Raw genomic sequence first — 27487 nt, 5'->3', positions numbered from 1 at the left:
CCGTCTCTCTCTGTCTCTCTCATCCCTCTCTCTTTCTCTCTCCTCACGAGAAAAGAAAATAAAAAGCGCGGGTAACATCGATTGCTTGTTTACAGATCTAGGGTTTTTTTTCCCTCAGATCCGCTCCCTTCCCGATCACCGAACCAATTTCTATTTATTTTTTCACCTTTTTTCCCTTCGGAGAATTCTATGGAGAGGAAAAAGTATCCGATTAGGGCTGAGGATTACGAGCTCTACGAGTTGATTGGAGACGGAGGGAGCGCGATCGTGCATCGCGCTCGATGCGTTCCCTTTGATGAGATCGTGGCCATCAAGATTCTTGATTTCGAGAGTAGCAGCGATCTGGTACGTTCAGTTGCGCATAAAAAAATTGATCTTTTTTGTTTATAAACCCAAAGTTTTACCCTTATTTAGTCTTAAAACCATCCACTTGCGAAATCATTCATTGCACTTCGGCAACTTTTGTTCTTAAAAGTGCTTTTATCTTCGGTGAAGTAAAAAACTGAATGGATTTTTTTGACTGCTGCAGTGAGCTAATTATTGAACCTAAATTTGAATTATCTTTATGGTCTGTGGAAAGTAATTTTCAGTTCAGTTAGTTATTTTTTATGAAATTAGACTTCTGATTTCGTGCCATTAGTGTCATACAATGGAATTGCATCTCCAGATATTGAAATTTGTATACTTTTAATTGCTTGATGGGAAAATAATCATAAAATATGCATTAGAACTCAGGTCCACTGATACATATTCTATCATGACGTTGATCTTGTTCAAAATATTTTTTTTTCTACAATATATTGGAAAAATACCCAAATTTAATTGGAAGATCTTACAGATCTTACATTGGTCTGGATACAGTTCAAATATGATACTTACCATATTTGTATCTGCTTGCCAATCACATAACGTTTACCAATCATGTATACAAATACGAATTGGTAAGGAAAATTCATATCCATATCTGCTATAATCGGATATACACGCGGATATGAGAAAACTAGATATTATTGAAAAAAAAATAGTTCATATAGTGCAAGAGAGTTCATTAATATGTTCATTATATCTAAAAAGTTAAGATTAGACACTTTGATCATCAAAATTTGCTTCAAATTCATTATTCTAAGGATTAAAGCTGTTGAATCCATTATTCTAAGGATTAAAGCTGTTGCAACAGTACTAGCAATATACATTCGGATATTTTGGATACAGATCTGGATATTCCACTACATAAACATATCCATAAATATATCCTATAGGTTATGGATTTTCTTAACCATATATGTATCTAACGCAATACAGATATGGATACGGATATTTCCTTAGATACGGATATTTTTGTGTAGCCCTAGGTAAAAGCATTAAACATAAAATGAATAAAATGATAGAATACAATAACATGGATGAGATATTTTGATAATCCTATCACACATTATGTAAAATTGTTTATTGCTTACACACGAGCTCAGGCATGAAGATGGTTGATGGATTTCCTTCTTAATTTTTTTGTCATTTTAATGTGATATTGATACCTTGGTTTATTCAACTTTACTTCTTAGTTATGCAAAAACATGAGATATTTTCTTTTTTCTGGTATATGCAGACTACAATTTCTCGTGAGGCTCAGACCATGATTTTGATCAACCATCCAAATATTCTAAAGGCACATTGTTCCTTTGTAAATGATCATAACTTGTGGGTTGTCATGCCATATATGGCTGGTGGGTCCTGTCTTCATATAATGAAGTCTGCGTATCCCAATGGTTTTGAGGAGATTGTCATCGCTACTGTTCTCCGTGAAGTATTAAAGGGCTTAGAATATCTTCACCAGCATGGCCATATACATCGAGATATAAAGGTAAATAATCCTTGTTTTATTTTGACTTCTTAATACTGGTTTATATGTATGTGTAGTTAGTATATCTCTGGACTTTTATAAAATATTTGTTCCCTGTGTTAGCTATAGTAGATTGTGCTGACACGTCAGGTCAACTGTCTACTTATATTATGTCAAGATAACATGTAGTGTTGAGATGATCATGAAAACAATCAGATATGTATTCAGAAGACATTTTTATTTTATTTTATTTTGGGACCCTCACGGAGGTATTGGTCAATTTCATGTTCAGTCAGGTTACAGTGTAGAGACCCAGAAATTCTTGCAATTTCACATGGCACATTTAATGGCCGTTTGGTAAATTTTTTTCTTAGATCCAACTAAATTGTTGTGGCTCCTGTAAATTCAGATTTGCTGGAACCACCCCCCGCGGAAAGTTTGGAAATTCTATTTACATTTTGACCGTTATGTCTGGACATTGGAGAGCTAAATTTCTTGTGATTTTAATCTCTAGTATGTTGGACATTGATTTCAGGGTAAGTTATATATCTATACCCTCTTCTAATCTTGATCCAAGTGTGCCTCTTCTAAAGTTAAAATGATGGGTGTTCCCCAGTTCTCTAGCTTATGCTGCAATTAGATCATCACCTGAATGGTGCAACCTATGGGAAATATAATCTACCTGAGTTTTGAGTGAGGAGTAATTTTATATTTGGGAGAGTAGAAAACTCAGCATAATATTTTATGGGAAAGGAACTCGGTGAAATAATATGTAATTATCTGATCAATGAGATTAAGAGGACATATCTTTGTGTTAAAGGAAAATGTTTAAGATGGTGTGCTGTCAGCAATTGAAGTATTAGATTTGGGAAGACCAAGGAGTCAAGGCACCTGAATAATTTAATGAAGTACTGTGCTTTGTAGTTCTCTTTCAAGACAGTTAAACTTCCCATATCTTTCTTATAATTAATCAGGAATTTTTGTATGTTTTTAGATAACAGTACTATGTTAAAGATCATCTGCATCTTATCATATACTCTATATATTCCTCCTTCGTACCTTTTTCTGATTATTTGTCATTTCCGTTATCGTGGTGGTTTGGGTTTTGCTTTAGTAACTTGTCCTTGAAGCGATTACTTCTTTTTGCTGGAATCATCTTATTCTAATTCCTATTTGCTTGAGACCTGGAATGAGTTTTGTACTGAGAGTAAGGAAATTGGTATTCTTACTTACCTTTCGTCTAGATTGTCTTATGCTGACTCTGACTGTATTTCGTCATCTTAGGTTTTAATTCCATTTTACCTTATTAATGATGCAGACAGCTTTCTAACTTTAATATTTTGTTAGGCTGGTAATATCTTAGTTGATACACATGGAGGAGTGAAGCTCGGAGATTTTGGTGTTTCCGCTTGCCTTTTTGATTCGGGTGACAGGCAGCGTACTAGGAATACCTTTGTTGGAACACCTTGCTGGTGCGTCCTTTGAAAATTTTTAGCATGGTTACATAATACTAATTTTGCAGATAGTGACATCTGACTTTTTTTAATCTTCTTTTTCTAGGATGGCACCTGAAGTGATGGAGCAACGATATGGTTATGATTTCAAGTAGGGTTTGTGACTTCTTTCGCTGTTTATGTGGTTTAGTTTAGTCCATTTTGTAGATCCCAGATCTCACAGAATATTTTCGTAACAAACTGCAGGGCGGATATCTGGTCTTTCGGAATTACGGCGTTGGAGCTTGCTCATGGGCATGCTCCTTTTTCTTCTCAGCCGCCTGTAAAGGTATTATAGTCATCTGAGTTTTCTTCCTTGTGTTTTCCATTTGCATTTGCAGTTAGTTCCACAAGGAAAGAGGATTTTGGTACAATTAGCTAATGCCCTTTGACCTTGGTTCATTGATTTTCACCTAAAATATGAATATCTGGAAAGCTATGCAAGAATGTTACTTTCTGTTATGCAGCATGTTCTCAGTGATGCCTTCTCTGAAAAAGTTTATTTTGCAGGTCTTTCTCATGACCTTGAATAATGCTCCCCCATCTCTTGAATCTAGAAAAGACAAGAAGTTTTCGAAGGTTCATCTCCCATTTTGTACATTTTGTAAAGCACTGTCCTGTTTGGAAAAGCTTTTTTTCTTATGGTTGTATTTTGTCATTGTTAGGCCTTCAAGCATATGATTGCTACCTGCTTGGTAAAAGATCCATCAAAAAGGCCTACTGCACATAAGCTGTTAAAACAGTCTTTCTTCAAGCAAGCTAGGTCCCATGACTATATTGCACGAAAAATCTTGGAGGGTTTGCCTTCTCTGGAGGATAGGTTTCATGCATTGAAGGTACTTTATGGTTGTACAAATATTTGAAGAACTCAGATTCTCATTCAGCTTAATGTATTCATTTGATGGTTTTACTTGACTGCAGCTGAAAGAAGAAGAGCTGCTTGCGCAAAAGAAGATGCTTGACGGGGAAAAAGAAGCGATGTCTCAGGTTTTTTTTTTTTTTAATTTCAGTTCCTCCTTTATGGAATTCTATAAGAAAACTACTTGTTAATACCGTGTGTTGCAACATTTTGTCAATAGTGCTTATTAGTTTATGTAAGCACTGGGCGATAGCCCCAGCACAGACTTCGTCTATCATTAATTATAAGTGCATATAGTATACATTGTTCAAATTATATTATGTACAGCACACTTTACATTGTCCTGACACTATAAACTTACGGTCAACGTAGAGTTTGCATTGCAAGTGTGCAACCATATTTTGGCACCAGTGCAACCACAATGAAACAAAACCCTTATCCCAACTTTTTATTGTTAGCTACGTTAATATTTCTTTCATTAAGCTTTTTCTATTGTTCTGTTGGGGTGTTGACCAAGGTTCTTTCACCTGCTCCTAGCTTACATATGATTGCCTATAAAGCACATGCTTAGACACTTAGTATATCTGTTTCTTCTCCATTTATTCTCAGTTGAAATACCTCTATTTCCTTATGGATGCACTTTTGGCGTCCACCTCTGGTTAACATAGTGATGTATTACCCAGTGTTTTCAATGCGCGAGGCGCAATGCGAAGCGCAAAGCATCTTTACGCGCACATGCGCAAGGCGTAACGCGATGCGCGCGCCCGAGTGATGCGAGGCGCACACCACACACATAATATTTCAATATATGTAATCAAGCACGAAAGAACATATTTTTAGAATTTACATAAAAAATATCATGATAAATAATATCTTGCTACAAAATCACAATATATTGCCTTAATTTCTAATGCTAACACCCAACATAGTAGCAAATTTCATAAATTTTCAAATCAAATGTTAAATCAAGACTTATATCCAAACTAAGGATTAGTAATGGTCCTCAATTGAAGGTTATTAAAAAAGCACAATGGATTTATTTTGTTTTTTGGGATATGGAATATCAAGTATAAAGACTCGATTATAATGTTAACAAAAAAAACTATGTGAGGAAATGCACTACATGCATCCTACACAAAGTACGGATGTACGCGAGGCGCAAAAGGCGCTGCTGCATCAGATGTGGGGCGCATCGTCACTGCCCCGCATCGTAAGGCGCATGAGGCGCAATGAGGCGCGCGCATTTGAAAACACTGGTATTACCTGAGATGATATTTTGGAGCTGTGTGGCATCATTGCTGAATGCTCATCCTGGAGTAGTAAGGGAAGCTAATTCTTGCTTTTCACTGAACTAGTGAAATCACCTGCCAAATAGGTGTCAGGTATTGTAAGTTTGAAATTTCCTTTTATGAGGCTACGAAGGAGACAACTCAGAAAAAACACTACTCAACTTGCTAAGTCCACAACTGATGAACAGCTTCAGAATGATTTCCCATTGGGTTTTCATGAGACAAAGGAGTCCCAGGTGTTGTCTGTCGTGGAAACAAGTATCAATGGCATGAAAGCCATTGCTAGGCCAATGAAGTTCCTAACTGGTGCATGAGTTAACAGTTCTAACCGAATAAGATGCGGTCTTATAAATTCTAATCATGAAAACATCTCCACCAGCAATGACCATGTTTAGAAGAATAAAACATCTCTAGAATACCTGACAAAATATACAGTATGAAAATAAGAACATAATCCCAATAGATGTGTCATTACGCAAGAAAATGGTTAAATCAATGTGGAGTGCGTACTGCTGTGAGTGGTATGCCACAGATCCTTGGATAAGTGGTTAGATCTTGAGATGGTTATAAGTTCTCATTCCATATAATATTATAATGTTTGGAAGGCAGAAAACATGGTCAAGGTGTAAGAAGAAGCTCCTACGTAACTTCAGACGTATTTCTGTCCATGGTGCCAATAAATAAATATAAAACATAATTGAAATGGCAAAACAGAAGAAATGTCGATTAGGTTGTTTGTGTGTGATTGATCTCAAAAATATATGTAGGTGTACGAATTAGTTATAAATAGAATGCAGATTTTGGTGTTAATTTGATTCTTCTAGAGATTAAAATCAAAATATCGGAAATTGGAGGAATTTAGACTGTATATAGACTAGAATTTTTAGTTACTATATTCGAAGAAGGTGGGATGAGGAGAGAATGTCATGTTTGAAGAGCAAGAGGGGATTCTTTGTGGGACAATTTGGTGGATCACAGGCCAGGCCAATAATTAGATGTAACAAGGGACCAGTGGGTGCACTCTGGTGTCACTATTTTTTTTGAACATAGAATACGAGCTCTCCAAGGATATTTTGAGTTATCATCCTACACATTTAGTGTAAGTATTTTATGATACTTACCCATATATTGCTGCTTGATTGTTCTTTTCTATGTCGTGCATTTTTCTTTAGACGATAATTTTTTTTCTTCATGAAATAAACCAAGCATGAAATTTGATGTCTTTCAAAATGTGTAGAGCGAATATAAGAGGGGAATAAGCAGCTGGAACTTTGACATCGAGGACCTAAAGGCTCAGGCTTCACTGGTACATACGTAAACTGTCAATTCTGGACTATGTTGTTCTGAATTCCTTTAACCTAACTGATTTGTTTATTTTGGCATTTTCCAATTTATATGGCATCATAATATCATACACATGACTTTTCAGATCCCAGATAATGAGGATGGTGTCTCAGGTAAAGATTCGGAGGGATGCTCCAATTCATTGTTTGATCTCGATACTTTGCATGAAGTGCCTCAAAGCATTCCTTCAGCCACGGTGTCCTCCGTGAGGAATGATGCTCATGTGGTAAGTTCAGTCTTTTATGACAAGAAGTTAAACTTTATTACAATTCTCAACACAATGGTATGTTGGCAGGTAAATGATGGAATAACAGACAGCAGAATTGATTCTAATTCTTCATCCAATCAGGCATCAAAATTCCAAAGGTCTTTGACATTTATCTGTTATTTTTGCTTAATTATTCTAATAACTGCAGTTCCTGCAATTCTTTAGTACCATTGCTTGTGAGCGATGGGTAGGCTTCTTCTGCATTGTCACATCATCATTGTTTTTGGAATGTTAACGAAGTTACCCGACATGTACCCGTACCCTTACCCAAACTCCTTGGACACTCCTTGCATATATGCATACATTTATTTGGTCATGTACTCAATTATACAGTACATGTTTTAATTTAAAACACTTGTCTTACAGTTTTTGGACATAATATCCTACACTTCACATCCACTTCTTGAAACTCGTTGGTCATAGGTTAGGTTCCGAATTATGATTTTGAATAGTTCAAAAACTAGAGATTTTCCTATTTATAATCCACATAATAAAAGAAACATAAACATGTTATAGGAATTTTAATTCTCATCCTTGTTCTCATATAAATTATTAATTCCAATATATAATATATGTGTATGTAAAGAGTTATGTAGTCGTGTCCTCATACCCTACCCTTTACAAATTTGCTGTGTCCAGTACACATACCCGTACCCATGCAACATAGATGTTTAGTTTCCTCCAGTTCCAAGTAATAAATATGCATGTTGAATTCCGAAACTTGAAGTTATGACTTTTCTAGAAGTCATGTATAGTATCTGCATTGTTAATCCATTCTAACAGCAAAAGCTCGTAATATCTTTTGTGCACATGCAGATCAGATGTTTCTGACAATGAGCTTGAGGTTTCTAGGAAATCAAGCAATCAGAATGACATCCACGATGTTATGGAGTTCCATGGAAATGGTATCACAAATGATTCAAAGGCAAGTTGCAAATCGGGGATTGATGAAAAGCATCTTGACAGCATAATTAGCGTCTCCCGTGATTGTCATGGAACTTCAACTAGTCCAGGCTTACAAGATATTACTTTATCATCCAAACAAGAGAGGTTGGCATCAATTTAAATTAGCAGTAATAAATTTAAGAACTTTATTTTGGGAAGGTATTGCTATCATTTACTTAAGTACATTTGGAAGCTTAATGTTTGTAAGTTGAACAAATGTTATATTACCAATAATGTTAGACAATCTTTTATGTCTCTATATATGTTTACTGGAGAAGTTCATGCATGCGGTTATAAGATTTTCTAAAAACACTTTTGTTCATTGATCAAGTTACGTATCTTTATTCATACAGGTTCTGAATCGTCCAGTAAATAACAGTATCAGCATCTTCATTGTCCTTTTTTTAATCGTGTTGTAGGCTATACTTGTTTTTGCATATTTGTTTAATGTTTTTAACGTGCTAGTGCGGCATCGTTTGATTGTTTATTTTAATTGTTATCTTTAGATCAGAACTGTACTCTAAACTACAAAATATTCTGATATTTTTATATTTATTATCAGTGTGAAGCAAAATCATCAGTTAGAGAACATGGAAAACTACAGTACTCCTAATGCAATAACTGATATCTCTTGTGAACCAATACCTAAGATATCAAAACCAACAGGTACATACTCCATCCTTCTTTTTGTCAATTCTTCTAAGGATATATATTTTGTTAGTTTTATTATTTTATGCTAGATATCCACTATTTAATCGTGAAATCAGTCCTCCGTTCCAATGTGTTCTCTTTCAGCTTCCAATGCTGATGATAATGATGAAAAAATAAAAGCGACGTTAGTGCAACAGAAGGGGCGGTTTAAAGTAACATCTGAGAATGTTGACAAGGTAAATTCATATTTTCACTTTTTCCTCCACTAGTTTTGTTTCAGTTCTGATGGTTACTGTTTGCTTTCAGGCCCTTCCAGCTGCTGGCCAACCTAAGAGTCCCAGCGCACAGGTCCTATATTGTCTTCTTCATTGTTTATCACTTAGTTTCCATGAATGCTATATTTTAGGATCTAAACAAGCTTAAAGTCAAATGAAACAATAGTTGAATTTGTACCCAATGCTAAACCATGAAAACATTTGTTTTAAATTGTTGAATGTTGCACGAACGTGTAGATACACCCGAAAAGAGTATCTTCCAGTGACTGTGTTGTGTACGGATCAAGGAGGTTGAGATTTTGTACAAGTGCCCATTTATTAGCTAGGATTCAAATTGATACATCTATATTCCCCTCAAGAGCTACCATTTTCAAATATTTGGTCCTTATCTTTTGCAAAACCAGCAGCCTCTTCTAGAAATAAGTGCTTCATAACTCCACATCTTAAACTATACAAAATCATCAGTACAGAATAAGGTAACACAAGCATTCAAATTTTTTAAATGGCATGCATATATCTTTTATCTATGAAATCCTGAGCTTCTATCCTACTTAGACTTGTGGCGACCAGTTCTTATCTAAACTTATTTTCGAGCAACGTAACTTATAAAGGGAAAATATGATCATAATAATTTTTGGATGCAAGTGTTTGGTAAATAATCTGGGCTGTCACTTCCTCTTTCTTGTTATTTGGAGATTAGCTTTCCAAGAAATGTTAATCTGATTTAAATAGAAAAGTGAAAGTTTTTATCAATCCTTGCAGCTGGAAGCAGCAGAAGAACGGGAGAAGCAATTGTTGCAGGAGATTGCTGATTTGCAAAGAAGGTAGGTACTCCTGAAAAGGAACTTGGGAAAAAGTATACCCTCTCATAATATCATTTTGTTATTTTCTTGATTTTTTTATTATTCTTTTTGCAGGCTCATGCTCTCCGAGGAAGAACTAAGAATTACAAAGGCAAAATTTGCTCAGGTCTGAACATGTATATGTTCCTTCATTTTCCATATGTCAATTAACCTTCAATTATTTTCGCCAGCAATTTTTATTAAGAAGGTTGGGTTGCATCAGTAACGGAGAAGCTTTGTCAAGTCCATTAGATTTGTTCTTGTGATTTTGTTTACCATCTTAATTGTTCTCCCCGCTTCTGATGTTTTCATCATGCTAGTGTTGGACATATTAATTGTATTATCGTTATTTTTTTTTTGTTCTGTTTAAGATGTGGTTTTTTAGTGACTTACTGACTTCAAACTCTCCTTGCTACATTTTGCTTTTTGATGACAAATCGAAGGATGTCAGACTCAAATCCGATCTGAATGATGTTGGCAACAAGAAGCAGAATCATGATGCAGAAAGATTGAATCTTGCAAATGATTGAAGATAATATATAAATTATGGTTGTTCGGCTATAATTTGTACATATGATTTGTAATGTTGTGATATAATCACTAGATGGGTAGTTCTGGGCAATTATGAGCTAATACTGTATGTAGTGTTTTGATTGCTCAAGTTGTCTGAGCGTAGAATAATGATGTACGGACTATACAGCGTTCTCCTGGCTAGAAGTTCGACAAATCATGGATGTCCATCTTGAGTAATTGATTTGTAATTGTGTGTTGTGTTATACCTGCATCAAAATTATGGATACTTGGTATGTTATCGTTAATGTTATCTTTTGTGTTGTGTGGAATCAAGTTTATTGTTTTTCCCCCTCATGTAAAGCTTTTTATCTAACAATGTCTGTTTTTATCTTGAATTGGATTAAAACTTCTTGTTAAACTGAGAGTTCTGTATTTCTCGCGTCTCAATAGCTACATCTCAAACCAACAGTTGTTCTTTTTTTTTCCCATCTGTGTATCCGTTTTCTTTTCCTCCGTATTGTGGTTCATCAATTATGCATGCACCTGTAAATTTCTCAAACATGAAATTTTGAAGGAAATCCTAATCATGTGCTAACCACAGACAAGGTCATTGATAAAGCGTGAGGATGCGGCCTAATTTAAATGATATCGTCTCTTTCGATGGTAGGAATTTATTTCTTCTCAACATCTACTTTTTCCCGAGGGAGTTCTCTATGATAAAATTATAATTAATTATGGTCTTTCATATTATGAACTTGATGAACCTGAGATATAAGAGGATGCCAAAAAAATGTTCATCATGGTAGAATGATGAGTAGGTGTCTATACCCGCAATCCGTGCATTAACTTTACGCCCTTATGGCACCTTAAAAAAGAGAAGGCAATAAATTATTATTCTACTACTCGTGATAATGTGGGTTATTATTCTACTATTTGTGATAATGTGAAAATAATTACGAGCATATATAGCTTCGGTCTTCCCCAAAATCTTTTGGGAGTTTAGAGCATGTAATTTTAAAACTGAATATTTAGTTCTCTATTCCTTAAAAGGAATACCACTTGCATTATTGTAAATAGATTAAACTTCTAATTTAATCATAAGGGCAACTAGAAACTAGTAAAAAGAAATTAAGTTATTGAAGGAAACTTTAAAGCTTAAAGTGTTAGGGAACACGCCACTAAGAACGCCTCAAACGGAGATGCAAAACACACCCAAACGATCTTGGAATCACAGAATAAAACCAGCAAACACGAATTCAATCACAGTACTCACAGATATAACGTGGTTCACTCTTACGGAGCTACTCCACGGTGCAACGACGACGTCCAATTCCTTTATATTCCTTTCAAGGTTACAAAGAAAAAAGATAAAAGAGAACACCCTCTCTTGATCATGATACACTCCAAGAATTCTCACAAACTCTCTATCTCTCAAGATCTCTCAATGATATTACTTATATCTGTATCTTTCTCTTTCTCTCTGCTACTAAGATGCTTTACAAATCAAACTTAGTGGGGTATTTATAAGCTTTCTCATGGTGGTAGGTGAACACTATTTGGGGCTAGGTGAACACTGTAGCAGGGGATAGATGAACACTATTTTTTGGATAGGTGAACACTATAGCAGAGGTAGGTGAGAAGGCTATCCACACAGCCTCAACGTTCTCAACAATCTCCCACTTGGAGAGTCTTCTCAATGAACTTTGTTTCTTGGTTGCATCATCTAGATGTCTTGTATCTTTGGCGTCTTGCACGACCCTCAACGTTCTCAACGAATGCCATATGAGGCTGCACACAGCTTCACCTTCATGAGCAGAATTGGCTTGATTAGCATATTGGCTGGATTGTACCTCTTATCAATCTTTACAAGCTTGAACTCGTTCCTGTTTTGTCACCTCCGTATGACATGATGCTTCACGTCAACATGCTTGGTCCGAGCATGGAATGCGTCGTTCTTTGAAAAGTGAATGACAATTTGACTGTCGCGGTGGATGAAGTATTTCTCAAAGCTTACCCCAAACTCAAGAAGAAAATCTTTAAACCATAGCAACTCCTTTCCTGCCTCTGCTGCAGACACGTACTCGGCTTCATCATTGACCTGATAATTCCACCGATTATGAAGAGCCTTTCTAGCTCTTGGAAGCTTTACAAAGAAGGTAGGTACTCTCGAAAAGGAACTTAGGAATAAGTATACTCTCTCATAATATCATTTTTGTTATTATCTTGATTTTTTATTATTCTTTTTGCAGGCTCATGCTCTCCGAGGAAGAACTAAGAATTACAAAGGCAAAAATTGCTCAGGTCTGAACATGTATATGTTCCTTCATTTTCCATATGTCTATTAACCTTCAATTATTTTCGCCAGCAATTTTTATTAAGAAGGTTGGGTTGCATCAGTAACGGAACTCTCAATGATATTATTTATATTTGGATCTTTCTCTTTTTCTCTCTGCTACTGAGATGCTTTACAAATTAAACTTAGAGGGCTATTTATAAGTTTTCTTATGGGGGTAGGTGAATACTGTAGCATGAGATATGTGAAGAATATGTAGGGGTAGGTGAACACTGTAGCAGTGGTACGTGATAAGGCTATCCACACAACCTCAACGTTCTCGACATAAAGTACTCATAAATTTTGACCAGAAAAAGCATGTATTTTTACAAAGATAAAATACACGCTTAAGTTGTAGAAACAAGGTAGAAATTACTTACTATCTTTCACCATAAAAGAGCTCAAGTTGTGAAGACAGAATTTTTTTATGTGTTTGTAGGAACATATTTTAATAAACTCAGAAACAATTAATTTCCCATGCCTCCCTACTTAATTTTATTTCTATCCTTTCAATTACTACGTATAGATAAAATTCCATAAATTTCTTTTAAAATATTGTATAAATAAAAATTTGGTAAATTTAATTGTTTTCTATTAAATAATTGCAAAGGAAAAAAAAATTATGTTTCCATCATCTTGTCATATTAGATCAATGGAAATACTTTTTAACTTTACTCCGTATAGTAAAATTTGTATTCGGGTAGCTCAACGATATATTCCCTATATCTCCCAAAAAACAAAAAAAAAACGAAAAATGAAAAATAATAAGAACTTTCTCCCTACTTGTGCGGTTACAGTCACGCGTTGGCGGAGGACCCGATCCCAGATGCTCAATACTTGGCGCGCATGCAGCCGGCGAGGCTACATCCTCTTTTATGCAGATCTCGAGATCACATCACCGAAACTGACCGCTGTCCTTCATCTCTAAATCTTAGCCTCGCAAAATTTGTTGTTTTTTTTTTCTATTTATATTTATTTAATTAAACTTGTGCTCCTTTTTTTTTTGTGGTGGGTATGTGAACGAGAGGCCCCTACTTGTCTGCCGAGAGCCTCGTCAAAAAGATAGAAAAAGGTAGTATTGTTTCAAAAATTACAAATAAATTATAAATTGTAGGAGGTTTTTTTTTTAAATTATCATTCAGACGCGCATGCGTTTACTTTGTGCCAGTTTAATATTGGATGGGGTTCCTTTTGAAAATTGAAATAGAGAGATTGAACTGAGATAATTAGATATTCTGCAATTATCAACTAATTGAAGAGAGGATTCCAATCTTTTAATATTAGCATAAATCCCGGTGTTTTCTTATGAATTAAGTTTTCTTAGTGTTGAATAACCTAAACTATGACGTGGAAATGATCGTTTTATGATTGAGCAGAATTTTTCTGTGACGACGGTGACACGGGATTAGATTGTTTTGGAATATTGAAAACATATAAAGATGAAATGCCACCTATAAACATTGGCTTCATTAGACCAATATCTTTCGTAGAAGGTAGGATTGGGATTTTATTTCTATTTTTATTATTTATTTATTTATTTATTTATTTATTTTTTGGTAGAAGGTTTGGATTTTATTTGGCTCCTCACAAGTGACATTGGCTAGACTGGAACTTTATCCTAATATTAGCACATGACCCTCTACCTTTTTCTATGTTTTATTTGTCCTTTTATCAATCAATTATCAAAAAATTGTTCCTTTTCTACTTTCATTTACATCACAAACTCTGATAGTTTGTTCTCGTACGATAAATTATCATCCATAAAATTTGGCTACCACATAATTTGTTATATCACACAAGAATCTGTTAAACATTTTGTGGTAAATGATAAGAACTATATGTATTATACAGTTTTTTTATTTGTAAAAGCTTGCATGTTGGTTAATCATTGAAAATTCTGCTGTTGCTTTTCCCGTCGATACTAATAATTAGATGTTTGCCTTTAAAATGATTAATTTTTCCTCAAGAAATGAACAAACCCCTCTACTCTTTTTTTTGGGGAATTGGCCAAAAATTTAGGGCTATTTTGCATTTTTGTTACAGCAGTCTACAAGGAAAGCATAGAATCAAACTCAAAGATTGTTTACAGGGTATTACTTGCAAATATCTTAATCACATCTTTGTTGGTTTGCAGGTTTTAATGGAAATTCCCATATAACTGCTAATTGGGCCACAAATTACTCAATTTATGCTTGGTGACATTCTAAATGGAAAATTGTTAATTTTTTTTATATGAGTAGTGATATTAAAAAAAAACCTCTTTACCTTTTTCCAAAGAAATGATGGCTAAGAGAGAAAATTATGGTGTCTAATCTCTTTACAATTATTATTAATTTTTTATATTTAATTTCTACATACTTCAAACGACTAATCCTGTAAAAGAAACCCATATAAATAAAAACAGATTTTATAATAGCTTCGTTTATGACGTATGATGTATATACATTGTATACTACTTTTAAAAATCTTTTTAGATTTTTCATTCACTCAAATGACTGTGTTGAAATTGATCCTATACTGCTTTGAATTAGCCTCAGGCTTAAAGATTAGCTTTAACAAAAGTGTTCTCATTGCTCTTGAGAAAAATGAGAATTTACAGCAGAACCTGGCATATATGATGAATTGTAAAAGTGGTAATTTTCCCATTACTTATCTTGGGATTCCTTTAAGACCAGGAAAATTAAAAAGAGATGACTGGTTTCCTTTGATTGAGAAAATTGAGAAAAGATTAGCTATTTGGAAAGGTAGGTCTCTATCAAGAGGAGGAAGATTGGTTTTGATTAACTCAGTTCTCTCTTCTATGCCAATTTTCTGGTTATCTTTTTTCTTATTCCCAGCATGGGTTATTGAAAAAATTGATTTTATGAGGAGAAGATTTTTATGGACTGGAACTTTGGAACATAAAGGATGCTCTAATCTGGTTAAATGGGAAGAGATTTGTAGACCAAAACACTGTGGTGGTTTGGGGATTAAAAATTTAAAAGTTATGAATAAAGCTCTTTTAGGAAAATGGCTTTGGAAATGGTTCCATGGCAACAATGAACTTTGGAAACAAATTAGTCATCATAAATATTTTGATTGAAAATCATGGTCTGAATATCTTTATTTGGATAAAAATCATTTAACTTGGTTTTGGAAAGTTTTCTGTTCTAATCTTGACAGCTTTCTTTGCAGTACTCAAGTGGAAGTTGGAAATGGAAAATATACTCTTTTTTGGCTTGATAAATGGTTAGATTCATCTACCCTTGCTTCTCTTTTTCCATCTTTGTTCAAACTCTCTTCATCTCCTTATGCTACTGTTTATAGCCTGAGAATTAAAGAGGATGGTATTTGGAGATGGGTCCTTCATTTCAAAAAACAATTAATTGGGGATCTTGTCCTTCAGTTTTTTAAACTGTTGAATATGCTTAATCTGAAAAAATTATCAGAAGTGGAAGATAAAAGAAGATGGTTATGGGATAATAAAAAAACTTTTTCAGTGAGATCCTTTTATCATTTCCTTATTGATGGGGGTTTAAGATATGAGTGTGCAAGGGTATGGGAAATCCCTATTCCTCTGAAAGTCAAATTTTTAGTTTGGCTGGCTTTTAGACAAAGTCTGAACACAAAAGATAATTTGGAAAAAAAGGGAATTGGTATAGACAAAATATGTTGTTTATGCTCTAAGGAGTCTGAAAATCATTCTCACATTTTTATTAAATGTGAGTTTGTTCAATCTATCTGGAAACTAATTCAATACAATTTACATATTGAAGAGGACTTCAGGTTGGAGTCCTTGAAGATCTTGTGGCTGAAATGGAATAGTAGTTCTTTTGGGGAAGCTAGATTGAAAAGAGATATATATATCTGCTGTCTCATTTGGTGTATCTGGCAAGAACGCAATGATAGATTGTTTTCTAACAAGAGGAGGAATTACATTATGATTCTTCATAAGATCATAACTTTCTCAAACCTATGGTTAGGTATGAAAGGGGAGTCTGCCAGAACCACAAGGCTACAGGAAAGGAGGAAGAAGAAAATGGCGCTTGAAATGGGAACCAGGATTGCTGCTGAAGTGGATGACAGAAGTTCTGGGGAGATAATTCCGCTGGAATGATCCATGTCAACAAATCTTTTTGGGATAGTTGCTTCTTAACAGCTAAACTTTTAGTAGTTCTTGTTTTGTTGTTATGTGATCTTACAGCTATTTTTGGGTTTTTCTTTAACTGGTGGTTAGAGCTTGGGAAATCAGTTTCAGTGATATGTAGTTAATCCTGAACTTGGTTGCATATCCTAGGTTGGGGATATGTACATATTATGTAACAACCATTTTGTTATTTAGCTGGCTGGGATATCTGTTTGGTATCCCATCCTTTTTCTCAAAAAAAAAATGATCTCTTTTTAAGAACAAGTACTTTTTGATGGGGGCTAAATAAATATTTTCGAGGTGGGAGTTAACACGTCATTAATAAAATCACAGCGGGGTTAGTACACCAAAAATACCCATCCTAGATTTGTAAATAATTTCTATGGATGTTAAATGTAAAACAAACAAAAACATTGGGTTCTAAGATAAAAACACCCTCCCCAGTTCCGTGGCGGCCAAGGGGAAAAAGAAAGCCCTAGGTTCCCAAATAGTGAACCGACGCCTATAAATAGTAAAGGAACCATCGTTTATTTCTTATTTAAAGCCCCTAAATTTATTTCACCAATTCCTCATCGAATTGATTGATCGATCTAGGGTTTCTTTTGGGCCTAGTAGCTCTCTGATTCTTCTTCATCCTCTCTGTTTTCATTCTCTTTGATCTGTTGAGGAGAAGAAGGGTTGGGATTCTAGGGTTTCTCGACTAATTGAGACTATTTTATTTTATTGTAAGTTCTCTCTTCTTGATCTTCCTTTTATTTGATTGTACGATGATGTATGTTTTGTTCTTTGATCTAGATCTGGTTAATTTTGTAATTTATCTCTGATTTTTTGGGGAAATACTATAGATGTCAAAATTAAATCTTTTTTTTTGAATCCTATAGATGTCTACCACGAAAATAATTAGATTTTAGAAGAAACATTATGTAAAATTTGCCTTTTTGATGCTTTATAGGTAATGCCCTTTAGAAATTGAAGGATAGACGTAGGTTTTATAGTTCCACGCGTTTCTGTAGCTTGTATGGTCTATCTTCCTTTTATTTAAGGTTCAAGATTATTGTAGAGTATTTAAACCATCAAGGAATTTTCTTCTATTGTTTTGTAGTGATGATATGCCATCTGTAGATTAAAGGTTATTTTTTGAGTGTTTGATTTTCTTACTTGGGAATTTAAAGTTTTTTGATGCTAAGAAAATTTTGTCAAGATCTTGTGAAAAAAATTGTCTGAATTGTCATAGAATCCTATTATTGATCAATCTCCATATATATCTCCATACAATCTGTTATTTTCTCATTTATGTTTATGGTTATCTTATAACTACTTCAAATTCATTTTTATACTGGACAGATTATATTTGTGCATGGAAGATTATTCCATATCATGCATTCTTTATGTGATATAGAGGTTGGCTAATTGAAGAAGTTGTACAATTTTTTTAAAAATATAAATTTCTTTATGTTGAATATGCATTTTTTAACCTGTTCAATTTTCTGAAACTACAATTTTAAAATTGGTTCATTATTTTTTTATTGTTATCAAATTGTTGGATCGAACAAATGAATAGAGTTAAGAGTCTTAAAAGCTTTTCTTTGCATGCAGCGTTGGGAGAATCCTTCATTGATGATAGTTCTGATTTGCAATTTTGCATATTATTTCAATGTTGTTCTTGATATCTTTTGATTTTTGTAGGCATGAAGAAAAGTGATTGGAAACTATTCATATCTTATTCTAACTAACAACAATGTTATTACCTAATGTTTAGATGACCTACATAAAACGCTAGAGTACTAACAACATTTTACTAGCTAATGTCTTCACTTTCTCCGCAATTAGTTCTTTTTGTTCTTAAAACTTCACAATTCTTGACCTTTTTTGTTATATAATATTCCTGTTCTGTTTAAGTTTAATCCTTTTTTCCATTCACTTGGGTTAGTTGAATAATATTCTCCCTAATTACTATTCTTATTTACAATGTTTAAGAAAAATTGTGGTTCTATGTAAAATGGATCACGTTCCTATTCCTACTGTAGAGTCTTGTTTCAGTAGATGAATATGTTGATATGTATTTGATGCAAATGGATATCTATAGAATACACCCAATTGTTCAAATTTATATATTCATTCAAGGTGCATGTGTCATGTATGGTTTATTACTCGAAGTTTCTATTATAATCTTGCTGAGGTATGCATCAATGGGCTATCGTTTACATGACTATTTAAAATACATTTTCACGAGGCTTATATGTTCTTGCAATTGATGCTATGTGGAAGCAGATATTGTTATTGCTTTCTCTTTGTTCTCTTTTCTGAAACTTTCTTAGTTATTATGTTTCTATTCTAACTATTTAGTAGATGCCCTAAATAAATTGTTGGAGTAACTCTCGTTTCTTCTGGTCTTTTTCAGTGTTGCAGAATTTGTGAATGTTTTAATGGAGTCAAAAGGTGGCAAGAAGAAGTCTGGCAGTAGTAGTTCCATGCAGTACGAAGCTCCCCTTGGCTACAGCATTGAAGACATTCGACCCAACGGAGGAATCAAGAAGTTCAGATCTGCTGCTTACTCCAACGTAAGAAAGAAAAACGATGGAAACTTAGCTTTTGTGCTCTTATTTTTCTCGTTTCCATCTTTTTAACGTGTAACTTTTGCTCATGTTGCAGTGCGTCAGGAAGCCATCCTGATATTCCTACAGTCAAACCTCAGTAGTTTAGGATTTCCTGCATTTTTAGTTAATTTTTGCCATAAGGTCACTCTCTGGCTAGCTGCTTTCTAATAACCAAACCATTCTTGCTATCCCTCCCCCTTGTTTTTCTCTGTTCCCTCCATCAGCTTTTGACCTTACTTTCAAATCAATGGCAATCATGATTCCCAACTCCACCAATGCACAACCCTCTCCCATCGGGTTTGAGGGCTTTGAGAAGCGCCTAGAGATCACATTCTCTGAGGCCCCCCTCCTTGTTGACCCCCATGGTCGTGGCCTCCGAGCTCTTTCTCGTGCACAGATCGACTCAATTCTTGATCTAGCTCGGTGCACCATTGTTGCCCAGCTCTCAAACAAGGACTTCGACTCCTATGTTCTCTCTGAATCGAGCCTTTTCATTTATCCATACAAGATAATCCTCAAGACATGTGGCACTACGAAACTCCTCATGTCTATTCCCAAGATCCTCGAACTTGCATCTGAGCTCTCACTTTCTCTTCAATCCGCTAAGTACTCGCGTGGAACCTTCATCTTTCCTGGAGCTCAGCCTTCTCCTCACCGCAGTTTCTCAGAGGAGGTTTCCACCCTTGACAATTTCTTTGGCAACTTAGCATCGGGTGGAAATGCTTATGTCATCGGTGATCCGGCATCACCCAACCGAAACTGGCACATCTACTATGCGACCGAGAAGCCCGAGCTTCCGATGGTGACTCTTGAAATGTGCATGACTGGACTCGACACTGAAAAGGCATCCATCTTCTTCAACAACAACTCGGAGAATGATACTCTGACGAAAAAGATGACCAAGCTTTCTGGGATCTCAAACATTATTCCTGAGATGGAGATATGCGACTTTGAGTTTGAGCCCTGTGGGTACTCCATGAATGGAATCTCTGGACCAGCAGTCTCAACTATCCATGTAACGCCCGAGGATGGGTTCAGCTACGCGAGCTATGAGGCCATGGGCTTTGACCCCATGAAACTTGAATTCAATGCCTTAGTTGAGAGGGTGCTTACTTGCTTTGGCCCTACTGACTTCTCTGTTGCTGTGACCATCTTTGGTGGTCGAGGGCAAGCTGGCTCCTGGGGGCGCAAGGTTGATGTTGATGGATATAATAGAATGGATACAGCGGGGCAGGAGCTCGATGGTGGTGGATTGTTGATGTACCAGAGCTTCTCTTCGTCGACGGCGATGGTGGGGTCACCGAGGTCCATATTCCATTGCTGGAGCGGAGATGAGTCGGAGGAGGAGGAGAAGAACGGGAGGGATGAGAAGGGAGGATTCTGAGATGTTGCTTCTTGTTTCTTCTTCTACAGTACGCTTGTTGTTGTTGCTGTTATGATTATGTTGGTGTGTTTCTTTCGGCTTATTGGAGCAGCAAAGCCAGGTTGATCTTACCTTCTACGGTGTTCAAATAAGGCTTATGATGTGTAGCCTAGAGCTTCTACTCTACTGTGGGTCTTTATTGCTGAGCTAAGCTTTCTTGTGTCTCGGAGTCTGTAACAAATACCTGCGTTTTTTTTTTTAAATTTAAAAGTCGTGGTTTGGTCATTTTCTGTCCGTGGTTTGCTCAGATCTGTGATTCATTTTTTGCTTGTGAAAAGCTTGGACGTCTGGTAGCGGTTAAGTTTGGAGCATTCTTATTTATGATCCCAGCTGACGTACCTCATCAATCTATCAAGGTGGCAGCTGAGGGATCAACTCCGCGTTTTGTTCGATGCCCCGTGACAGATGGTAGATGAGCTGTCCTGGGTGGTTTGATTTCGTTGGATTTGATTACCGGGGCTCAATTGTACGGTGCTTATTCTTAGATTATTTGCATTTCATCATAATTTTGTTAAAACTAATTACTAGCAAACACATGTAAGGGGGGAGTCTTGAAGATTTATCTCAACAATCGCAAATGTAGTCTCAGAACTACATAATGCCTTGACTTCACAAAAGGACCATCTTTTGAAACTATACGATCCTACTAACGTACAATGAAGTCTAGAAGTTCACTAATTGCCTACATTGTCGAAACATCTATCATCTATACTATAGGCTAAATTACCATATTGATATTCTGACTTGAACCTTTCTTTCGATTTAATATTTATTTTATCCTTTCCCATCAGTATGATATTTTAACTTATGCTCGGATGACGATAAGATTCTTTTTCTCGTCGACGGCGAGAAAGAATGGACCCTATTGATGATAGGGAAATGAAGAAATGTTCAAAAAAAAAAAAAAAAAATCAAAAAAGGACCTTATGGTGATGGGGACACAAGTTGAAATACTATATAGACGCAGAAATAAACACCATCTTGAAAAATATGTTCAAATTAAAATACTAATCTGGTAATTTAGCCCAACACTATATACTAAGAAAAACCCATATTTTAATTTGAGTGTTCAAGAAATTCCAAAAAATGTCCTCGCATTTTTTTAAAAAATTCAAAAAAAAGTACCCTATACTTGCAAAGGAAATGATCTCATCCTTTCGAAAATCAAACCGGCGCATCCTCGTATTGTTGTTTCATGCACGCGCGTTAGGCGTGTTGGTAAATTAAAAAAATCGAATAAATAAATAAGTAAATAAAATAATACAATAAACGTCACGATCTTTGCACGTGGGCAGTTAAAAGCGGGTAATTGGTAAACTTACCCGAACCTTAGAATGTACCCGACTCCACTTACTCCCACCATCGGGGGCAGCTTCCCAATTTCTGCTCTCCCTCGAAAATATTTCATTCTAGGGTTTTCATTCTCTCTCAAAAAATATTTCATTCTAAAATTCCTTTTTGGAGGGTCTCGATCGAAGAGACCGCGATGAAGTTGACGGTGAAGACTTTGAAGGGTACTCACTTCGAAGTCAAAGTGCAGCCCAACGATACGGTGAATCATTTATTCAGTTTTCCCTTTTTATTTCCTCGTATGAACTAGTTGCACATTTGATCTATCTACTGAATCGAAGCGTTTAATTGCGTTATCTTTATTTTTGATGTTTCCTCCTTTAATGAACGCAAAGAGTTATATTTTTTTTGGAAAAAAGTTAGCATTTTTAAGGTGTATTCTACATCTCTGAGTTGTAAATAGCACATATGGTCGATTTCTAGTCAATTTTATCTCTGAGTTGGATTTGATGACTGGATACTCTGATGGATGAGTTCAGTTGTATGGTGCTTAATGATATTTGTATTTCACCAAAATTTTGAAAATATTCGTTTAAAACTTATTAGCAAACCCATGGAAGGGAGTCAAATATTTATCTCAACAATCGCATTGTACTCTCAGACCTACATAATGTGTTCACAAAATGACTTTCTTTTGAAACTATACGGTCCTACTAATGTACAATAACATTGAAGAGTTCACTAATTCGGTACATTGACACCTTTACAAACTCTACACCATTACAGTGTTCGCAATTTCTCAGAATACGTAAATTCATCGACATCTATACTACAAGCTAAATTACCATATTGATAATTTGATATTCTAACTTGACCATTTTTTCAATATAATATCTATTTCTGCTTCAGCGTTAATATGCTCTTTTAACTTGTGCTCAGATGACAATAAGAACCTTTTTTCTCATCGACGGCCAGAATTGCGGCAAATCTTACTCTTTTGGGGAAATTTTTTCCTATCCCCTGACCTATTAAATTTATGAAATCTACATCCTCCTCTTTCAACCTCCCGCAATTCAAATTTCTTCAACTTCTTTACACAATAAGATACTCCTTTCAGCCACCTCTTTCTCCTTCATCCTCACCAACTTGAACCTAAACCCTAATCCAAACCCCATCAATATCTATTCAAGTCAATACCAATTTAAGTTAAGGTTTAGGTTTAAATTGGGGAATTTTGAAGGAGAAAGAAGGAGCTTTATCGATGAGAGGGAAATGAAGAGTGAAGGAGGATCTTATTGGATAAATGGATAGAAGAAATTTGAATTGGGGGAGATTGAAGGAGAATGATGGTGTAGATTTAATAATTTTGATAGGTCATAGTTGGAAAAAAGTTCGAAAAAAATACATTCTACCATATTGGAAAATAGTAAAATACCATATTGACGCAAAAATAAATACTATATTGGAAAACAGAGTCAAATTAGAACACTAATCTGGTAAATTAGCCCAATAGTATATAACTAAGAAAAACCCATATTTTGATTTGGGTGTTTCAGAAATTCTACTAAATGTTCTCTCATTTAAAAAAAATCAAAAGCAATACCCTATACTTGCAAAGGAAATGATCTCATCCTTTCAAAAATCAAATTGGAACATCCTCATATTGCTGTTTCGGGCACGCATCATGTGCATTGGAATACGTAGTTAACAAAAAAAGTAGTTTCGAATAATAAATAAATAATAAAATAATTCGATAAACGTTACGATCTTTGCACATGGGCAATTAAAAGCGGGTAGTTGGTAAACTTACCCGAATCTTAGAATTTACCCGACTCCACTTGCTCCCACTCTTGAGCAGCTCCCCAATTTCTCCATTCCCTAAAAAATATTTCATTCTAGGGTTTTCATTCTCTCTCAATCCAACTCCAAGGAAATTCCTTTTTAGAGGGTCTCGATCAAAGAGACCGCTATGAAGCTGACGGTGAAGACTCTGAAGGGTGCTCACTATAAAATCAAAGTGCAGCCCAACGATAGGGTGAATCATTTCTCCAAATTTTCCCATTTTTGTATGAATTAGTTGTACATTTGATCTATCTACTGAATCGAAGCGTTTAATTGCGTTATCTTTATTTTTGATGTTTCCTCCTTTAATGGATGCAACGTGTTATAATTTATTTGGAAAAAAGTTAGCATTTTTAAGGTGTATTCTACATGTCTGAGTTGTAAATAACACATATGGTTGATTTTCTAGTCAATTTTACTCGAAAATATAGGAATAGCAAGCGATGCTCGAGTTTGATAGCCAAGTGAATTTGGAAATGTAGAAAGTTATGAGTAAAAAACACATATATTGTTTCAGTTTTGGGAGATATGATGCGTGTTAATCACCCTCACCAACCACCAAAGATACGCATACAAATAGACATAACTCCAACTTGCCCACCATTTATATGGATTGATTTCTTAACTCGTATAAAATCTGGCATATATTTGATTTATTTTCTGCAGCTTTCCGTGTTACAATAATAAAATTGATAGATAACAGTTGACACTTCACAAGAAAGTAGTAAAACTATAACTTACATGACCAGGTTGGAGGCTATTATAATAGTTTAATATAGGTTTCGTAACTCAAAAGTACTATTTTTTATTTCGAGTGCGGTGGAGAGGGATGAGATTTTAGTAAGGCACAAGTGTATTAATGAATTGTACAGTGCATACTAGAAATCTAAAACTATTGACTCGCTAGAAATAAACGGTGAAGCTGTTATAAACACAAGCCTTCACAAAGTTTTAACAGTTTAAAGGGTTCATATCCATACTCTCAATGTTCTCGTCAGTCCACGTTGCTTGCTTCGTGTATTAAGGTCTGAAAACTAAGATTGCAGTGCATGCTAAACTGCACAGATAAATGTCGTACCTTATGGAAGCTTAAAAAATTTACTTTATGGAATCATACATGGAAATGAAATAAAAATGTTTCAATTGGAGGAGGATTTCTATAAACAAAGAACTCATTGGTTGGTCAGCTATCTATAGTTAATTTGAAATTGTTCAAAGCACATTTCTTGTCTGTACTCATTATAAACTGGAGATTAAGAAGATTAATATAGATCTACTGTCATGGTTGTCTATCATTTGTCTGGCCCATTAGTGGCAGCAAATTGTAAGCTTTGCTTTGCACATATGAATGCATATAGACACCTGTAAATTACACATATAAATGGACCCTATGCAAGACGAGGATGTTATCTGGGACTACAACTGGTCAATATCTATCATTTGATGGCTCTGGATTCTGATTTGAACTGTAAAATTTGTTGCCAGTGTTTGTTTTATAAGTAGCTTCATGCCTTACTTCTTGTCCCAGCTCATAACTTGCTGACTTTTAATTCTTGTCCTGTAGATTATGGCCGTGAAGAAAAACATTGAGGAAGTTCAAGGGAAAGATAATTATCCGTGGAGCCAACAGTTATTGATCCACAATGGGAAGGTTTTAAAGGACGAAAGCACATTGGAAGAGAACAAAATCAGTGAAGATGGTTTTCTCGTTGTCATGCTTAGTAAGGTATATTTCCCCTTGAAAGTGTTATACTGCCAATTTTCGCTTGTAAAAGGTTGTTTTTATCTTTTTGGGTCATTTATAATCATAAACCCAGTTTATCTGGCAATATAGGAGTATAAAATCACAAATTTGTTAAAATGACCTTTGTAAAGTGTTATATGCTAATTTAGCTTGTAAAGTTCTTTAGTCTTTTTTAGGTCATCGATGATCACAAACTCGGTTTATCTCGCACTATAGGGGTACAAAATTCCAAACTTGCTACAACTGCCTAGTAAATCTCGAATCAAATTTGTTGATATATAATTAGTTAAGATTTTAATTTTCCCCAAGATTATTGACTTTAAGTTTTTATGAGGGGAAAAGTCATTCTGATCCTCAAATAAATAGTATTGTGGATTTCAGGGTATGGCTACTTACAATTTTCATACTAAACATGATCTATTGTTCAATGCATAAAAGCGCAGTGCTGGTACTGAATTAAATTCTTTTTGTATTTAGTAAGCCATGGCAATATGAGTTCTATTAGATAATTTTCAGTTCTTTTTGTAATTGACTGACCTGTCTTACTTTGGATTTCAAATTATTAAAGTGAAGAATGTTTCTGTTTTAGAAATTTGTTAACAAACTGCCTGTCAGTTGGAAATTCTAATTATTCTTCTACATATTAGTTTCTATATAGATTTTAAAAGAAACTAATAAAATCTATTGATTTCTTCTTCAAATCTGTTACATATCTCTTCATATGAGAAATTTACCCATGTTGAATGAGAAATTTGATCCTATTATCTCTCCATGACAAATTGAAACAGTTGGATTTTTATTTACTAAGACAAAATGTCAGACAGTGGTTTATTTATTTTACAAACATGGAAATTTTTAAAATCATCTATGTTTTCTATTTCTTCATAACTTCAACATTTCCCTGAGTTATGCTGATTATTCCCATTGTCTGGAAATCTCCTTTTTTTGTCGTTCTTTGTTTCTTTCCTTCATTTTTTTTACCTGATCCAAACCTTTTGGGACCTAATTTTTATTTTATATCATGCATCTTTAATCTTTATTTCTTATTAGAAAGGTTAACAGTTTGAGGCAATGTTTTGGGCTATGACTGGTATCGTGTAGTTCTGAATCTTCTGATGTTTGTCGAGTTAAGATCCATTTTCTTTCCCTTTAAGATTATAGGGGGGAAAGGAAGATATATTGGTATGCAAGGACAGTTGATTCGACCAGAATTGAAGTTTGTTGCTTGAGTTGGATCTTAGAAGATCAAAGTAGACTTATATGCCATGCTCACATTGGATCATTAACCTATTTAGGTGATTCTTAGTTGCATACTATTATATTTCCTGAAATCGTCGATGAGTATTTTGGAAATCCAATTTTTTGTCTCATAAATTCTTTTTGCAGAAGTTGGAAAATGTTTTCCCCCTTGTATTTGTTCATATATTTTTTGCCGATGAATATTTGTTCATGTGTTGAAAGTCTTTTTGCAATTCTTTTTTATTTATTTTATTTTATTTTATTTTATTTCTAATAATCCAAAAAAAAAAAGAAATTTCGGGGTAAGTATTATTTTTGCAATTAGATTTGGTAATTGTATTATTTGGTATTTCTTCATTTGATTTCATTTATGATTTAGCTTGCATGCAAATATTTTACTTACCATAAGTTTACAATCTGGGTGTACCCCTGCCCCACTCCCTCACCAAAGGAAAAAAAAGACCCATCAGCTTGTTAAATGGAAATTTCGGCTTCTTTAAATTCTTTTCCTTTTCTGTTTGCATCTCTGACTACAATCATGTTGCGCTTTCTTCAGAGCAAAGCTTCAGGTACTGGCG

General features: G+C 34.9%; 3 protein-coding genes across 3 annotated transcripts in view; all 3 read left to right on the top strand.

Annotated features, from left to right (window-relative positions):
- LOC109845029 (serine/threonine-protein kinase BLUS1-like) lies at positions 1 to 10631 on the top strand. Its single transcript, XM_020414222.1, has 18 exons — positions 1 to 345; positions 1604 to 1858; positions 3185 to 3309; positions 3398 to 3442; positions 3538 to 3619; positions 3841 to 3909; positions 3996 to 4166; positions 4252 to 4317; positions 6716 to 6784; positions 6908 to 7048; positions 7118 to 7188; positions 7907 to 8140; positions 8598 to 8701; positions 8831 to 8922; positions 8993 to 9034; positions 9724 to 9785; positions 9879 to 9930; positions 10247 to 10631. The coding sequence occupies exons 1-18, from the start codon at positions 190 to 192 to the stop codon at positions 10331 to 10333; spliced, it is 1923 nt and encodes a 640-aa protein (XP_020269811.1). The 5' UTR covers positions 1 to 189; the 3' UTR covers positions 10334 to 10631.
- LOC109845038 (S-adenosylmethionine decarboxylase proenzyme-like) lies at positions 19193 to 21019 on the top strand. Its single transcript, XM_020414230.1, has 2 exons — positions 19193 to 19335; positions 19427 to 21019. The coding sequence occupies exon 2, from the start codon at positions 19619 to 19621 to the stop codon at positions 20753 to 20755; it is 1137 nt and encodes a 378-aa protein (XP_020269819.1). The 5' UTR covers positions 19193 to 19335; positions 19427 to 19618; the 3' UTR covers positions 20756 to 21019.
- Positions 22153 to 27487, top strand: part of LOC109845025 (ubiquitin receptor RAD23b-like) — a 14647-nt gene continuing 9312 nt past the window's right edge. Inside the window, 3 exon segments of the mRNA XM_020414212.1 lie at positions 22153 to 22346; positions 25491 to 25652; positions 27466 to 27487. The exon segment at positions 27466 to 27487 is cut by the window's right edge and continues 5 nt beyond it. Coding sequence (XP_020269801.1) covers positions 22281 to 22346; positions 25491 to 25652; positions 27466 to 27487 — 250 coding nt within the window. The 5' untranslated portion in view covers positions 22153 to 22280.

Source organism: Asparagus officinalis, chromosome 1 (genome assembly GCF_001876935.1).
Source record: "Asparagus officinalis chromosome 1, Aspof.V1, whole genome shotgun sequence".
Lineage (NCBI taxonomy): Eukaryota > Viridiplantae > Streptophyta > Magnoliopsida > Asparagales > Asparagaceae > Asparagus > Asparagus officinalis.
The sequence above is the reverse complement of the archived record's forward strand: the minus strand, read 5'-3'. Positions and strand labels throughout refer to the sequence as shown.